At 25.9% G+C, this 18,273-nt stretch overlaps 1 protein-coding gene across 1 annotated transcript; it reads right to left on the bottom strand.

The window, feature by feature from the left end:
* Positions 1-6,724: 6,724 nt before the first annotated feature.
* Positions 6,725-9,523, bottom strand: LOC119677063 (adenylosuccinate synthetase-like). The gene is made up of 5 exons (XM_038088332.1): positions 9,496-9,523; positions 7,853-8,132; positions 7,419-7,779; positions 7,167-7,351; positions 6,725-7,098 (listed from the first exon to the last, which is right to left on the bottom strand). Exons 1-5 carry the CDS (start codon positions 9,521-9,523, stop codon positions 6,855-6,857), a joined length of 1,098 nt encoding a protein of 365 aa, XP_037944260.1. The 3' UTR covers positions 6,725-6,854.
* Between the last annotated feature and the right edge of the window lie 8,750 nt (positions 9,524-18,273).

The raw sequence follows: 18,273 nt of genomic DNA, 5'->3' as shown, positions 1-18,273 counted from the left end.
AAATTATTGATCCAGCATTATACGTAGCTAACATTGGCCTTAACTCTACGGAACCCGGTACCAACAATGAACTTAATAACTCAGCGAACGAGGAGGGCAATGTTAGCAAGTAAAAAATGGCTTACTAATAAAAAGTATTCGCTATTAAGCAAACTAAAATTTTTCAAAAAAATTTCTGCAATTGAATCAATTTCTATGAATTTTGGAACTTTCAAATGAAATAATAGATTGTATATTTAGACTTTACTAAAATAACGTGTTTTTATGTTTTAAACTTAATGAATAACATCCAAAAAATTTCAAAAATATACATACAGAACAACATTGTACTCTCGATTGAACTTTTAATAAAACCTGAAAGAAAACACGTAAAATATATTTTTCATTTAATAGAATAAATTTAGGAATTTTTCTTTTTAAATTTTTCATTTGTAAATTTTTGCTTAATTTTATTTTAATTATGTATATTTTTGCTCTCTTTTCTTGTTTTTTTATTTGTATCGGTTTTTGTGCGTTCTACTTGAGCCTGCCATTTTTTCAAAAACAACAACAAAACATGAATTGTTCAAGGTTATTATTTTTGGCGGTTCTATATGCATTCGTGTGTTTGTGCATTTAGTGTTTGCCTTCCTTTTTCAAGTTTCTGTAACTGTAAGTGAAGTGTAATTTGTTGTTGTTGTTTTTAGGTGCAGTGTTTCAAATAACAGGTTGATTCGCTTTTTAAAATGTGTAATAAAAATCAGTTTATAAATGTACTAATATATAGCTATGCTGTTTTAGTTGGATATTTTTATAGTTAATAAATAACTTCATGAATTTTGGAATTCAGTATTGATGATGAAATGTGTGTAGGAAAATTTGAATTTTGAGATATAAAAAAACGTTTTTAATAGTTTAAAAAATTTTCCATGAAAGTTTATTGACCCAAAAATTAAAAACAAAGTGTAAAATAGAATATAAAATAATATCCTCCGTTATTTAAAAGTTTATTACACATGAATTGTTTTAGTAAAAGAACACAATTGAGCTATAAAAGCGAAAAGAAATTCGAGTAAAAAAAAACAACTTTCATTTACTTGTAACCTATTTTTTTTTTACAGCAAAATACATATTTAAAATACATATTTTTTATAAATATTCTTAATAAGAATTGTTGTAATAAATGTTTTTAAGCATTGCGTCAACACTGAAAACGTGTGTAAAGTGAACTTTGCTGTTAAAACCACTCACGTGAATTGAGGATCAGCTTAAGAAAGAATCTATGAAAATCAATAAAATATATATTTTTATAAATTCATTTTTTTACTGCAAATATTTTATGATTATTAAAATAATAAACATATGGATAGGTGTGATTATTAATAAATAATTTATTTAAAATAAGGGTTCTGATGTACTTAAATTGTAACCATGACTGAAACATTGTTCAAAATTAGAGATTCTAGATTTATTATTATTTATATTGATTTGATGATATTTAATAATTATGCTTATATAAATTACACATTATTTATTGCATTGTTTTATTTATATATGTTAATTTTGTATTATTTATTATATTTATACTTATAATATTAATATATTTATGGTACCTAATTTATAGATTTAATTTTAAATGTTACTTGTTTCATTCATTTTTAATATTATTTATTATATATATATTTATAAATTATATATAATTTTTAGATTTATAATATTAATATATTTCTGATACATTATTTATAGATTTATTTTTAAATGTTTTTTATTTGAATCAATTTTGAAATTCTTTATTATATTATACTTATAAATTATATATAATTTTTCGATTTATAATATTAATATGTTTATGATACATTATTTATAGATATATTTCTAAATGTTATTTATTTAAATCAATTTTGATATTCTTTATACTTAAAAACTATATATACTTATAAATTATATATAATTTTTCGATTTATAATATTAATATATCTATGATACATCATTTATATAAATTTATTTTTATTTTATTATACTTATAGTTATAATATAAATTATGTGTTATTTTTCGATTTATTTCGAAGTTTTGTTTCAAGTTTTATATTATTTATATTATCTACACTTATTGCACAAGTTATGCATATTTCATAGATTTAATTTAAATTTTTTTTTATTTATTTCAATTTTTTTTCGATGTTTGTTTTATTTTTTTTTTTTTTTTAATGTTTACATAGAGGTCTAACTCTGTTTAGTATCTCTAGCGACCAATAGTAATATGCGTTACAGCCCGACAGATTCACATAGCTTAGTATCTCAATTATTAAAATATATTTATTAAATTTAACACATATACTTCTTCTAAATAGACCAAAGTAAGTTTACTCGATAAACTGAATCATAGTACTGCTATATAAACATAACTATCCGAAGTTTATTATTTATAATAGCTGTTAATTAATATATAGCTGTTTTTGTAGTTAGTGTAATTATTCAGTTTTTTGGGAATAATTATTTTCTTATGACTAAAGGGATAAAATACTAGAATTTTAATAGCTTTTTAAGTTGTTTTATAATTTAAGTATATAGCAAGATATATAAAAGAATTACACATGGATTTTTCGATTCCTGTATCTCTCATATGGCTTTGAGCAGTACCACATTACATTTTCGTAATGATTTCAGTCAATCTTATCGTCCTATATAAAGCGACCTCAAGAAATAGATTAGAAGTTGGCATGATTTGTCTTTTATATGATTTTATGCAGTAACTAAATATTTTATATTAAAGATTTCAGTCTATATTAGCGTACTATTTTGAATGCCGTCTATATTCACTACAGTCACCTTGCAGAAAATTCACAGAACGTTTGGAGCAAATTACCAGTAGAACAAATTTTTATGATCAATATTTAATTTGCAGAACTTGTGGTCTCTGAATATCTATAATTTAGTTATTAATAAATTAGTTCTGTCCAGTATAGAATATTATTGTATGGTCAAGCATAAAGCCAAATTTTACAAGGCTAAGGTTTCAGTGACAAATAAATTGCTTGAGTCTCGTTATTATTCACGATTATTTTTTATGTTGGAAAATATTGTATTTGGAAGGTCTCATACTATTTTTGGGTTTCGTTGATAACAACTGGCAGAGAGATCAATTAAAAGCACCGTTCTATTGTCTATAAAGAAAAACCTAATATAGTTGTTTAATTATGGTTATTAAATGGTATTAAAATAATATAAAATCCGACTATAATCAAAATGGTTCGAGAACGCTTAATAGAAGTATCCCTGCTTGAGATAGTTTCGATACTTATAAGAAAAAAAACGAACAACATAATCACTTAATGCACTGAGTTTAAATGGACATAAAACTGGGGTTACGAAAGAGTTTAATCTATGAGATAAACATAATAATTATGGATTAAATTGCATTGTTTAGATAGAGATCAGAAAAAACTAAGCTTAATTATTTATAAATGGATTGATTTCATTCCTAATCTTATGCATATGCATTTTGTGCGTAGTCATTGTTATAACAATAATGACATATATATGTGACTTTACTATATCGATATCTTTAAGAACATCAATCTATTGCAGCAAAAAATATCTCCAATGATTTACATAAAGTGATTTATAATATTTCGTAATTTTTATACATTTTGTTATCCACAGAAGTAAGTAAGATGTCTTTGAGACTATGTTGAGAAGTGCGGTTTGTCGTATATAAGTTGACTGCAATAAATGCAATTCAACTAATATTTAACATTTTATATACATTAATTATTTATAATATGCTATTTCTGTAATGAAACCGCCGAAACAAATAATAATTAAAATTAAATAAATATTAACATAACTAAAACCATATGTTATAAAACACTATCGAAATGTATATATATATTTATCATATATACATCTGTACATACATACATACACATATACATATGCTATACATGTATATACATGTATGTTATGCAAATATTGATATTTTATTATTTAAAAAAATTTTTTTTGTTATGATATCGCTTAATTATTTTGTATATGCGAAAGACATACAATTGATATCTAAAAAGTTATTTTATATTTCAAAAAAAAAAAAAATTATTGTGCATTTAGATACATACATATGTAGAATATATAGACTGGTAGGCCTAAGTTGCTAATTCCAACGAATCCACTTAGCCTATAGGCTCTTAGCACCTTTGGCAAAGCTTATAATGCTATTCATTGGGAGTTCTTGCTATAAAATATATATAAATAAAGTAAAATATATAAATATATATAAATAAAATAAAATAAAATAAAATATATAAATACATATAAATAAAATATAATATACAAAAGGCTCTGCTGAACAATGTATCTATAGTATGCATATTAAGATCTAAAACAATAGGCAAAAATATTATAATGTATAGCTTTTAAAAAAAAATTTATGGAAATATGTGTTCATAATTTTTATTGAATTTATCTAAACGTTAAGTATTTTGTGAAATGTTGCCCAAAGTTATATGAGAATAAAAAATATCTGAAACATTTTCGGTTTCCATAAACGGAAGCCATTACGGAAGGTTCAATAATATAGAGAGTAATATATCACATACTAATGTCAATGATTTCATTTGTGGATATTATTTCAATAAAATCTACTTTTATTAAAAAAATCTTTTGATATGTGCAGTCTAAAACATGTTCAATTGCTTTAATATATATTTCATATAGATGACACTATTGTTTATTTTACATCTTATAAAAAAAATGATCTTTCAAACTACGTTAGACTAAGTGTTGTGTTAGAGTCAGTTCATACACATTAGAGATCACTACAGTTTTTTTAAATACCAGAAATGAAAAATTTGAATTTTATTCCTATTGATGACATAAATTTCAGACCAGAAGATCTGAAAAAACCCAAGTTGGGAACTGTTCCTTGTATTAATGTATTAGATTAGAAAGGTGTGACTAAACAATAACCAATTTCCAAATAATAAAATGAAGACTATTACAAATAGTCATTCAAGGGCAAATATTAAAGTTGTAAAGATAGAAGATATTAACAGCAAATAGTATTGAGCATAGAATCTTTTGTCTTCAACAGACACTTAATGAAATATCTAACCATACTCGCTGAGAACTGTATTCGTAACTCAGTTTTATATAATTTAATATAATTCGTAACTATATTTATAATTCTCAGCAAGTATAGTTAGCTATTTCTATAAGTATCTGTTGAAGGTATATTTTCGACTACATTTCTGATAAAATAATGTTAATCAACAATCAACAATTAAATTCTGCGAAAATGTATTGATGCAATTTTCATATAAAAATTTCTATGTTAAAAATAACTTATATAAACGCATCTTTCATTTTTTATATTTATACAATATACAAATTATATTAATCAATGCAAAAAAAAATATTTGTTTTAGATACTAATATGTTTGAGTCATTATTATGTATATAAGCTACATCCAAATATCTACAGAAATTGGTATCAATATTATTTATAAATTTATAATATAAATAAATTCAAATCAGAAAAAATTAATTACCTAATTTTTAGAATATATTATATCGAGTAGAAATGCAATTAATTATTGTATGAATTATATTTTTTTAGTTTTAAAACAGATTAGCTTATATTGGAATAGATGTAGAATTAGAGAGCTGAACATGGCTACATTAAATTATACCGCTTAATTGATAAGTTATATATGTTTGTAAATACAATATATGATCTGTTTTTCTATAGGACTGACTGTGGTTTAACTATCTTCACACAATAAACTACTACATATTGATTAGAAACAAAGGAGATTTTTTGTTTAACACTCAGGTTTCATTAGAATTATATGTATACGAATATGGAAGAATGTTACATGAATATTTTAACAATCCTGTTATTTTATTCAAGTTTTAATGAAACTAGAAGTTATACACAATATATTATAAACATTTTGTATTTTATTTAAACACTATTCTGAATATTACAATTTTATACATAACAAAATCTTATGTATTGATTGCATTGAATATTTTTCTCAAATAAATAAGTTTGCATATAATAATGTATAAAATTAAGGCTTGTATTGTTGTATTACTGTTAAATTCATCTAAAAACTTTATATAAAAAGCTTCAAATATATTTAATATATGTAGGTGTATGTTCCATTAACATTAATAGTTCTTTGTAACTCTTCAATAAATAAATTTGAAGTTATCTTGCGTTTTAATAAAAAAAAATTGCTACTGTTTTGTTATAACTAATTTTAATATTTTGTGTTTTTTTTCTCAATATATCAATGTTCATTAAAGGTGTCTTAAAATAAGTACCAATAAACTGTTTCTTTTTTTGTCAAAATTTTTATTTTTTAAATTAGTTGTTTAAAATTAAAACAAAGCTTGCCTCTCTTATTGATGGCTTTCAATTATAAATTATACATTTTAAATTGGTGTCATTACAATAATTTTGTTTATTTTTACTACAATTCTCTTTTAAATATATAGAAACAAACATTTTTTTAATTCAGACTATTTTACTAAATTTAAAGTTTGGAAATAAAATATTTCTTATATTAAATTACATACACACAAAAATAAGCACAAAAATAAAATATATTATATATAAAACTGCTAAGCAACAAAGAAAATACTTAAAAATTATATTAAACTCACATATATGAAATTATTGCAAAGTGGTCAAAAAGAATATTTTTATAATTATAGTTATTTAAATTGTTAAAAATAAAGTTTTTGATTAGTATAATAATATTATGAATCTAAAATATAATTGAAGTACATATATGAAGTAAAGTTTGTGTCCATTAAAATATTTAGTAAAAAATATACAATATTTCCAAAAATGTGTTCAATGAAATAGGTTAATGTATATTTATAATTGATTCACGTCCCTTTCCAACACCGACCCATCTGACTGGTACTTTCAGTTCGTTTTCTAGGAAGCGTATATATTTTTGTGCGTTTTCTGGCAACTCCTTAAAATCACGTATATTTTCTGTACAAGTTTGCCAGCCTGGCAGTATAGCATATTCAGCTTCAATTGTGCTCAATTCAGCTACAGTGCCGGGAAAATGGTCCAATATTTCACCATTGGGACGCTTGTAACTATATATAAATATATAAAATAAATTAAAAATTGTACTTATATGCAATATTTAAATTCAAGCACTTACGCCACGGCTACTTTAATTTCGGACAAAGTATCAAGTATGTCCAATTTTGTTATACAAATGCATGTATAGCCGTTAACTAATGAGGTATATTTAAGCAAAGGAATATCTAACCAACCGCAACGACGTTTTCTTTTTGTGGTCACACCAACTTCGAAACCACGCGTTTGCAATAATTCACCAAATTCCTACAAATAGAATTTTAAATAATTATTAAACATTTAAAAAAATGTTTAGGTTTAAAGTAATAATTACATTTAATTGTTCGGTGGGGAATGGTCCATCACCTACACGCGTCGTATACGCTTTCACAACTCCTATTACTTCACCAATAGTTTGAGGTGGTAAACCTAAGCCGGTAAGCACACCACCTATACTGCAATTGCTACTAGTCACATATGGATAGGTTCCAAAGTCAATATCCAACATCGCTGCATTAGCGCCTTCCACTAAAATAGTTTTTCCTTGACGTAGCGCAGTGTGCAAAAAGCAAATGGTATCCTTAACATACGGCCTCACACGTTCTCTGTAGTCCTCATATTTTTTTAATTCTGCTTCGACGTCTACATTAATGCTAGGAAAGAGACGTACGTGCGTTGCGACAATGGTTTTGAATCTGTAAGGAAACAAAAACATTAATTGTTGCATTGTTTAATTTTAATAAACGATTTATTTCAGTTTAAACGTACTTCTCGGTGAATAAATTAAAGTCACCTAATAACTCTCCCACGCGTATGCCATTGCGTGTAGCTTTACTGGAGTATGCTGGACCAATACCTTTCTTAGTGGTTCCAAGAGATTTTCCACCCTTTTCTGCTTCTTGCATGCCATCGACATGTTGATGGAAGTCAAACACTAAATGTGCGCGATCCGAAATTATTAGACGATGTTCAATTTTTTGCAGGCCTTTAGCCTCATTTTTCGATAACTCCTCAAATAGTGAGGGCAAGTGAATGACAACACCATTGCCTGAAAAAAATTAGATTATAGAATTAATATGTGATATTAGATAGCGAAGTTTTTAAAATAATAATGGGTATATTTATATGTATAAAAAGAGATAAAAATATTAATTCGTACAGAATTTTTATAATAAACACTATGTAGATTAAGTTACATAATACTCTATTTCCGTTGAATCCTTTAAAATCGTATCGTTTATACAAACAAAAGATCTGTTTAGGGCTTAATGTCCATATACCCTAAGCTATAATATCCTATAATCTATCCTATAATAACAAACAAGCAAAACTGTTGCTTAACTCAGTGTTTCGTAATGTGAGGAAGAATTTTGTAGTTAAAGGGAGCAAATTGATCTTGGAAATTAGAGTGACTGGAGTAAATTTGATAATTAATTGCCTAATTAGAAATTGAGTTTGTACGATAATTGATGCTGTTACCTGTGGAACGGTAGTGACAATACGTATCGCTGTAAGCAGTTCTTAATTTGTTTTGTTGTATTTTTATTTGAATGATTTTCAAAAAAGAGAGAGTCAAATCATAACAAAATGGGTTCAAGCACTGAGTTTTTCAGGTTCCATTTTTTTTACTATTTCTATTATTATGAATCATTTCGCATTAGGAATCATAGGATACATTTCAGTCAATTCACATTTAACGTTTTATAGCCTTATCGATAAATTATTTTTTAGAAAATATTTTATGTTTAAGCTTTCTAATTGATTCATAAAAATGCTATTATATATTTTGGTAGTCTTTAAATTGATTAATTTACTATCACACATTTTTGTCTGCTAAGCTATATAGATTTGACTCCCAAGTTGTCTGTACTTTTTAATAGCAAATACAGTATCCAAAAAAAAATTGTGTTATCGATGTTATCAATATTCGTTCATGGAAAATAAATACAATATAATATTATGTGACATAAAATATTTTTTTATGAAAAAATAATACAAAATCTACTAAGTATGTTTGTACTTAGACATTAAAATAAGAGAAATTAATTAAACAGTTATGAAAATACCTACTATCGTTGGTGATCATCACGTGAATAACCACGTTTTTTTTATTAGTGGTATGTATACTTGGTATATATTTTTTTATTGAAGTAGTATAAGTAAAACGAAAATATTAACAACAAATTTAAATAAAAATTCACAATTTAGTCCATAAACAATTTAGTCTATTTTTAGTAAAAAGTCTTTGGTTACGCTTTATTGTAGTACATAGAAAACGTTCCAGTTTTGATTCAGTTTCCAACAACGTAATATATGGTAGATGATATTCTCATCTACAATGGATAGGTGATAGGTTCAGGTGATAATCAGTGCTCAATCACTGACAATCAACCGAGTTAGTTGAGACTTACACTGAGTTGATACTCGGTCTAATAGCATAATTAGTAAAAACAATTTTTTTTTATTTTGTGGTTTTATTAGGTATTAATATTGCAGTGTTATCTTATGTTTCAGCTCCTTATATATATTTTCAATTGTTTTCTGCATCCTCAAGCATTTTTAAAAATTATATATATTATATACATATATATATTGTGTAATCCAAAATAGACAGGACTTATTATATATAAATATTTATATTAAAGCAATCTATAAGTATTTAGATGCATTGATCCTCCATTCACAAAATTGTAAAGTATTACAAAGCAGATCCTTCATGCATGTACTGTTAAGATTTCATAACATTTTGTCGATTAGGACTGGGGTTATAGAAAAAAGGAGATAGAATAAAATTTGACTTTTATTTATATTATATATTTGAAAAATATTAAATTATATAAAAAGGGCCACTAATTAATATCAAAAGTAACTGTGAATTTTGGCAAATGGAAAATAAAAACGTTTTGGTCCCTTTTTGTACCGATCTGATAGACGAGCCAAGTTTATAGGCTTCTCAGGTTGGTTAACTTTTATTTGAATGGGAGACCTATGCCTTTCAATGCTGCTTGTACGCTGACTACTGTGGTCTTTTTGGGAGATTTTCTGATTTTCCACTTGGAAGTTCTTCTGGTTCTTTTTTTGGGGGTTCATATAAACAATACTAATCCGTGGCATCAAAGCAAGCCATTATTTGAGCTCAAGTGCGCTTTTGTGTACGCGACTCCAATTTAACCCAACCTGACCTATGCTTTGGAAAACGCTTCATATATGGGATATTCTGATATATTATTAGATATGGCTTTATATAGAAAACAGATAAACTATTTATAATACACTACATATTGTATTTTTGAATTTTTTTTATTTTAAAGAAATTAAATTGGATAATTTTTAAAATTAAACAGGTTGTTCCGGTGACATATTTATTGGCTTTAAAATGTGTCAATACATGATATCTTAGTTTACGATCTCAAATGTTATTTTATATAACAAAAAAATAAATTAAATTTTTGTAAAAATAAATAAAACCGAATTTTTCCAATATATACCAGTATTAACACTGATATATAGTATCGGGGAACACAAAGTGTAAAATTCTATTTTATTTTTTTTTTTGTATTAAAAATTGTTTATATTTGCTATTTAAATAAGAATAAAAAAAAAAATTTACTCTAAAACATTTTTCTATAATAAATAAGAATAAAGGCACGTGTTTGCGTCATTTGTTTATTTATTTATTTTTTACTTTAGTTGTAGTTCCACTCACATACAATAGTTGTATTTACCTACATTATAGTATAATGTATATAAAAACTGAAAAACTACAATATATATGAACGTCAAATAATATATTTAAGCATTTTTTGGCACATTTTCATATAATATATTATTCAAAATCATGTGATATCATCAGAAGGCAAACTGAATGTTACACGTAAAGATCACACAGGCGTAAAATTGATTCAAAATTTTTTTTTTGTTAACTTAAATATTATTATTTTTACCTTTTAGTAATTTTAAACAAATTACTAATAAATATTTTAATTTTCCATTGCATGTTTAGTAAAATTTATATATATAATTCATATATATTACTGTTTGTTTGAAGAGTAATCATGTATTTACATTTCAATGCCTCTTTCAATATATTGTACTTAGAGTTGGATCTATAACCATATGGTCAGCATAAGAAGTAATCTTGTACACACACTTTAAAACCTCCATAAATATGGTTACAGTTTTATTAGCAATGAATCTAACACCATATGGTCATCATAACGAGTGATCTTGTATACAAACTTCAGTATCTCAGCAAATCGACCTACACTTTCATAAGTAATGGATCTATAACCATATGGTCAGCATAAGAAGTAATCTTGTACACAAACTTAAAAATCTCCATAAATAGAGTTACAGTTTTATTAGCAATAAATCTAACACCATATGGTCATCATAACGAGTGATCTTGTACACAAACTTCAGTATCTCAGCAAATCGACTTACACTTTCATAAGTAAGGGATCTATAAGAAGTAATCTTGTACACACATTTTAAAATCTCCATAAATATAGTTACAGTTTTATTGACAATGAATCTAACACCATATGGTCATCATAACGAGTGATCTTGTACACAAACTTCAGTATCTCAGCAAATCGACCTACACTTTCATAAGTAATGGATCTATAACCATATGGTCAGCATAAGAAGTAATCTTGTACACAAACTTTAAAATCTCCAATAATAGAGTTACAGATTCATTAGTATTGAATGAAACACCGTATGGTCATCATAAGGAGTGATCTTGTACACATATATCAATACCTTAGTAAGTAGAGTTAGTAATGGATCTATCACCATATTGTCAGCATCAGAAGTGGTATTGTATACAATTATTGTTGCAGTCAAGTCATAATACTACATTTATTACAATTTAAATGAATTTGGCTTCTCTACTATCCTTTATTGAACAGACCAATTTGGTATGATTATAGTGTAAAATGCCTACACTTATGTTTGATAATTGCAACTTATCCCATAAATATATTCATGAAAGGAAATCACTTGCATTGCATTCTACATTTCCTAAACATACACTATGTAATGGACACTTGCAACTATCTGCATAAAATATTTGTTAAATACATACATATATTTCTACTGCATATATACTGCTCGCAAGGCGTACGTGGGGCTTTGTGCGAAATAAGCACTTTAAGTTATCTTCATAGTTGTGATATCGTAGATTACATTATTTTATAATGATGCAATTTTATATAAAATATTTTGCATACTCAAGCACTTGGATACTATGAGTGTTTTTCTATTAAATATGAGTTATCACAATAGATCCATTTCAAGATCTAAATGAGCTAAAATTTTTGCGAGATGGTCTGTCACTATATCTAAATTAGAATGAATTTACAATTATTACAATATCAAACAGCCTTTTTGTAATAAATAGAAATTATAATTTTTTTTTGAAAACTAAACTTACTATAAACTAAAATTTTTTTACCGAAAGCTAAGCTAATTATGACAATAAAGAAGCTATTTTTTTTTTAATTTAGATGGATTCGAATAGTAAAGAAAAGAGAAGCACAAAAAATCAGTTAATTTATTGAAGTTTGGTTGATCATACAAAGCTGTTTCGACTATTGCCAAGTACTCATCATTAGTGGTCTTAGAAAATATTCAAATTTTTTAATTAGTTTATAGTTCGTATATAATTTGTTTGAAATGCAAATGCCAGATTTAGAACTCGTGCCTGTCAAATTAGAGGAGATAACTAATCGTGTTTTTCAACAAATACCCAAGGCTGCCTCAAGTTCCAGGTTTTTTATCACTTTTTACTATTTAAGTGACTCTCTAAGTAAAAATCTATTTGTAAATTAGGATTTTTCATCACAGTGAAAAGATATCAATATGTGTAAACTTTTTTAAATACCCTGCGTTGGTCCTTCAACTTAAGTAAATAATACTTTCATCGTATACCTCTCTAAAACATTATAAACAATTATATTTATAAGCCTTAAAATAGATGATAGATCAGTGACAATGTGAGATCTATGCAAGATACTAAATTATATGCTGATTCAATTTGAGAACGCTGGTCTAAATATAAAATATATTGCTCCAATATATTGTACTAAATTATTGGACTAAATAAATACTTACAAAAACTTTTTATCTGATTTAGATGAATTGGGCATTTTATTATAAATTTTCTTAAGCCAGTTCTAGTTATAATAAGAAAGTAGATTTCAGATATGATTACACGCCTTAGAAATAAATATATATTATAAATATTTTAAATATTAAAAATTTTATATAAGAAATACTCGTCATCTGTTTTGTTATATACGTATATCTGTTTTTTATTTTTATTTGTAATTCCGTAACAATCCATTATTATGATTATTTTAAATATTTTTCATTTCCTATTTTACTGCAGAAATTTTTTAATTAATAAATTTTGTTTAACTGCATTACATATAAACATTATAAAACTGATTAGGTAATTTATTCCCTCACGTGAAATGTAATTAAATATATCGTATGTACATTCTCACGTTAAAACGTGCTTTATAGAACTACACCTATAACGTGGGATTGATTTTCCTATTCATCATTCATAAACTCATTTTTAATTATTCATATACACCCAATTATACAGTTTATAGTTAGTAATAATGAGAATGACACTGACCTTGGAACTTTAATGGAAGTATACTATATAACAGAACCTATTTTTAATTTTCTTATAGCAATTGAAAATTTTTTTTCATGTTCGTAATTTTTAATGAAGTCATTTGTTGATGATAAATTTGAATAAAATCATTTTGATGAAGTAATTATAATAAATTTTTAATTTTGGAAAAGTGATTTAATTATTGCAAAAAAGAAATGATTGAAAAAATATAAGCAATAATATTTAATGATTCAATGAAACATTTAAAGTAAATTTTTTAAAATCGTTATATTCTGGTTGGACGTGTTATTAATGCAATTTAGTGACATCAGATTTTTCTCAGTTATTAAATTCAATTTTTTAATTAAAATTTTAAAATATTTATACTGATAAATAATACTAACTTCTTGCACTGAGAAAATACAAAACAATTTTACCAAAATATTAATAACTTCAAAAAATATCTTTCAATCAATAATCGCATTTTCTATAGAAATTATTTTGTTTTGTTTTAAATTTATTCCTTCCTTCTGAATTTTTTATTACTCTTAGCTGGCACTTTGGCTGTTGTGCCAGTGAAGTGCAGAGAAACAGAATATAGGCAGCAAACAAAATTTGCTTGAGTATACTTTAAAAAAAAAGATTTAAAAGATTACCGGCAGATCAATTCTAGCATATAAAGTATTGGCAGTTTAATAACACATGCCAATATACGAAATTTACTTAAGACTGAGATTAAAAGACAAATGGCAAGACCTATTTGACTTAATATAGATTCTATACTACAGTACATATAATTAAAAAAATTATTAAAACCTAGAGATGACGTCAGAACTGGTTGCTGGCGATTATACTTTCTAAGCTATCAAGGATTTAATATACTTTAGCATCATCATAACCGACAACAATTGTGTTAGCCAGAAGAACAGACAGTAAAATACCTCTGTCTTTCCAACAAGTCCTTTTATGGGCTCAATAAAAAATTGGGTTATAGAGTTATCTCTCGTCAAAAGTTAAGCGCAGAGGCATGAACGCTATAACAGAATGATAAAGTAACACTGTCTATCAATTCACCGTGTCTATCAAATCCGAATTATAATATTAATCACAGCAAGAACAAAAACCTTTTCACCTTTCTCTTCGCAACGCCAAATCCTTCAGCTCATCAATGTTATTTATTCTGAGTCTGAGTCTGAGCTTCCCTGAGAGTTGTATTTCAAGACTTGGTGACATTTTATTTAGTGGTTTTCTTAGCGTACGACCAATCTACACAATTTTTTGTTAACATGTTTCTACGTTTATGTCTCTGAAGTTTGCTCTGGACTACAATTCTTGGTTTGTAATTCTGGCTGGCCAAAATATCTGTAGTTTTTTAATTTTTTTTAGTTCTTTCGACAATGTTCTATTCATTCCTTTAAATTGTTCTGCGATGTTATTTGATTAGAGGGTGACAAAGTTCAGTATCGCAGTCACAAGATTTTAAAATACTCACGTATTTAAAGAGTATTTTATTAGGTAATATTATGGAAATATTACATTCAAAAAAATAAGTGCTATCATTAATTAAACGAGCAAGTCTTTGCATTTAATCTTTATGAGACTTTGATCTGTGAATCTGTTGTGACGAGTCAGAGATTTCTTTTGAAATTTGAATTTTTCTATTTCTATGCATGAATTGTCTAAAAATTAATAATTATTAAATTATTAATTATTATTGTTATTGTTACTGTTGCTAATAGAATTCTGTTTTAGGTGTGGGGAAATAGAAAAAATATTGATATTAGTATATTTGGAATAAATCGAGACAATATGTTTGGAATAAATCCAAACAATATGTTTAGATTAAATCGAGATAATATGTCTAGAATAAATTCATGGTTTAACACAATGTAATGTGGGAGTGTAAGGTATATAAAGTACTGCGATTTGAAGATCTATTGTACTGCCATTTAAGTTAATCGTTAACCTTATAAAACATTACATTTACTTCTGTTATTCTCCAGAATTTTTTCTAGATTTTTCTCACATAGTTTTGCCTTTTGTGCATAATATTTTCGTTGATTGTGCTTTAATGATCAAGATTATTTATCACAGTATTTTCACATGACGTTTGATGCAATATCTAACCTGTTAGAATCATCCTTCAATCTACAATTGTTCTCTAATAGCCCTGTTCATATGCTAATCCATGGAATAACGATTATAGAAGAACTGGCAAAAAGTATCTAATTTGACTTATCAATGTAAAATTATTTTATAAAAATATTTGTTTTTATTACTAAAGAAATAAGTACATTATAAACAGTTTAATATTTAAATGGAACTTTTTTTATATCGCGTTTTATATTTGCATACGAAATGGAAGATTTATTCTATAGTAAATTATTTGCATAAGAGTCTTGCATGCAGCAAATAATTTATCACAGATGACTAATTTGAGATAATTTAAGCAATTTTTGTAATTTTTTAATATTGTTTATATAATTAATAGTTCATTTTCTGCATAACTCATCATCATCTTATCGGGTTTGAATTGCTGCCTACGCCGTGACTTGTGGCTTTCGGTCGTTATTAATCACGCAAAGCGCAAAAATATTAAATATTCATTCGTGACTGAATTTGCAGAGTTGCGGAAAGAAAAATTTGATTGCAGCTGATAAATTTAATAAATTTTCGAATAAATAAAATTTGTGACTTTGATGACAGCAGTGTAAAATCGATTAAACAATTTTAACCGGTAGCTTTTATTGTCATTTTATTGTCGTACTTAACCTTGTTGCGAATTGAATGCACGTGATTAACATTTTATGCTTAATAAATGAAAAAAAAAATTAAAAAAAAATAAATCAGAGAGATAAACAAAAAGAAATTACATATTTAAATATAAATTGGAGATATTTTCAGAACATTAATTATTCTAATGACCTCAAACGCATAATTTGTTAAGTTTCGGCGAAAAACCGTACCTCAAAGAATGAATTTAAATACCAATGAGCCCTATTGCTATAATTACCTGATATTCTTATATTATAGTTCATGTAGATTATAAACGCAAAAACCCTACATATAAAAACCATTATAGTCCATTTTATTAGGAAAAACTACTGAACAAAAACAAAATATAAGTAACATTGTTATGATTACTTGATATTCTTATTATAATTTATGTAGATCATAAAACCCTACATATAAGAAGATTTTTATAGTCCATTGTGTTAAAAAATACCACTGAAGAAAAAAAATATATGATTGTCCGATATTCATATTATAATTCATGTAGATTATAAAAACCCACATATGAAAATACTATTATAGTCCATTTTATTAGGAAAGGCCACTGAAGAAGAAAAAAGTGTATGGTTCTTATTATAATTCAGAAGAAAAAAGTGTATAATTGATTAACTGATATTCTTGTTATAATAATAATTTATGTAGACCACAAAACCTCACACATAAGAAGACTATTATAGTCTATTTTATTAGGAAAGGCCACAAGAAGAAAAAAGTGTATGATTACTGATATTCTTATTATAATTCATATCGAATATAAAACCCCACATGTAAAAAGAATATTATATTCGATTTTATTAGAAAAGGTCACTGAACAAAAAGCAAGTATAAGTAACATTCCTATGATTACCTGATATTCTTCATATATGTAGATTATAAAAAAAAACCCACATTAATTAGGAATATTCTAGTCTATTTTATTAGAAAAGGCTACTGAACAGAACAATATATATATTAAAAAAAAAATAGTTGAAACTGATTTTACAAAATATTTTGCTTTTGTTTCCAACCCTTTTTTTACCAAAAATCGCTATAATATAATAACTATGTATAGTGACATAGAATGGTATCAGTGTATATAACTGCGAAAATGTCTATAGTATTTATAACATAATTAGTAAAGTTAAGATTAGATTAGATTAGATTTAAGAAGAGGCTGGAAACTATGCCAACACATCACTCACCCTTAAGGATTATTGTGACAAACCTACTTTAGCTCCATATCAGTTAAAAATGCCATTATGTCCCTTGAATTGATGTTGACTATTTCTGTTATAAGTGGATGGGCAGATGATAAGAGCCAAAGGCTAAGTCTAGCAAAACTATTAAAGTGACACATAATGAGTTCTGCTATTTCCTCTTTTATGTGACAAAGTCTGCAGCTATCGCCATTTATGAGTAAAGTTATGATACTGTCAAAATGAAATTCTCAACTAAGTAAAGAATTCAGATATATTCAGATATATATTCTAGTTATAAATGGATGAAATTTCGTACCGATATTTTAAAAAAGTCAAAAATACTCATCATATTATATTAAATTGTGTCATTTAAATAGCGCTGCGAACCGGTTCTGAACCTAAGCGATTTAATACCAAAACCCAGACTTTTGATCGATATAATTTATACGCGTTATTCTTAACATTAATAGAAAATTTAAATGTGGCAATTTTTTATGCAGAAACTTAATTTTTAAACAATTGAAGGGGTGGATTAATTTTAGATACTGCTAAATATCTATCATCAGCGGTCTTAACTACATAAACAT

Source organism: Teleopsis dalmanni, chromosome 2 (assembly GCF_002237135.1).
Source record: "Teleopsis dalmanni isolate 2A chromosome 2, ASM223713v2, whole genome shotgun sequence".
Lineage (NCBI taxonomy): Eukaryota > Metazoa > Arthropoda > Insecta > Diptera > Diopsidae > Teleopsis > Teleopsis dalmanni.
Note: the sequence above shows the minus strand (reverse complement) of the source record. Positions and strands in the feature narration are given on the sequence as shown.

Excerpts from the sequence above, each read along its gene's own strand:
- LOC119677063 (XM_038088332.1), bottom strand. The coding sequence starts at position 9,523 with ATGCTATTAGACCGAGTATCAACTCAGT. Across the intron at positions 8,133-9,495 it reads AGACCGAGTATCAACTCAGT|GCAATGGTGTTGTCATTCAC; the intron begins GTAAGTCTCAAC and ends AATTTTTTTCAG. Across the intron at positions 7,352-7,418 it reads TCCCCACCGAACAATTAAAT|GAATTTGGTGAATTATTGCA; the intron begins GTAATTATTACT and ends TTCTATTTGTAG.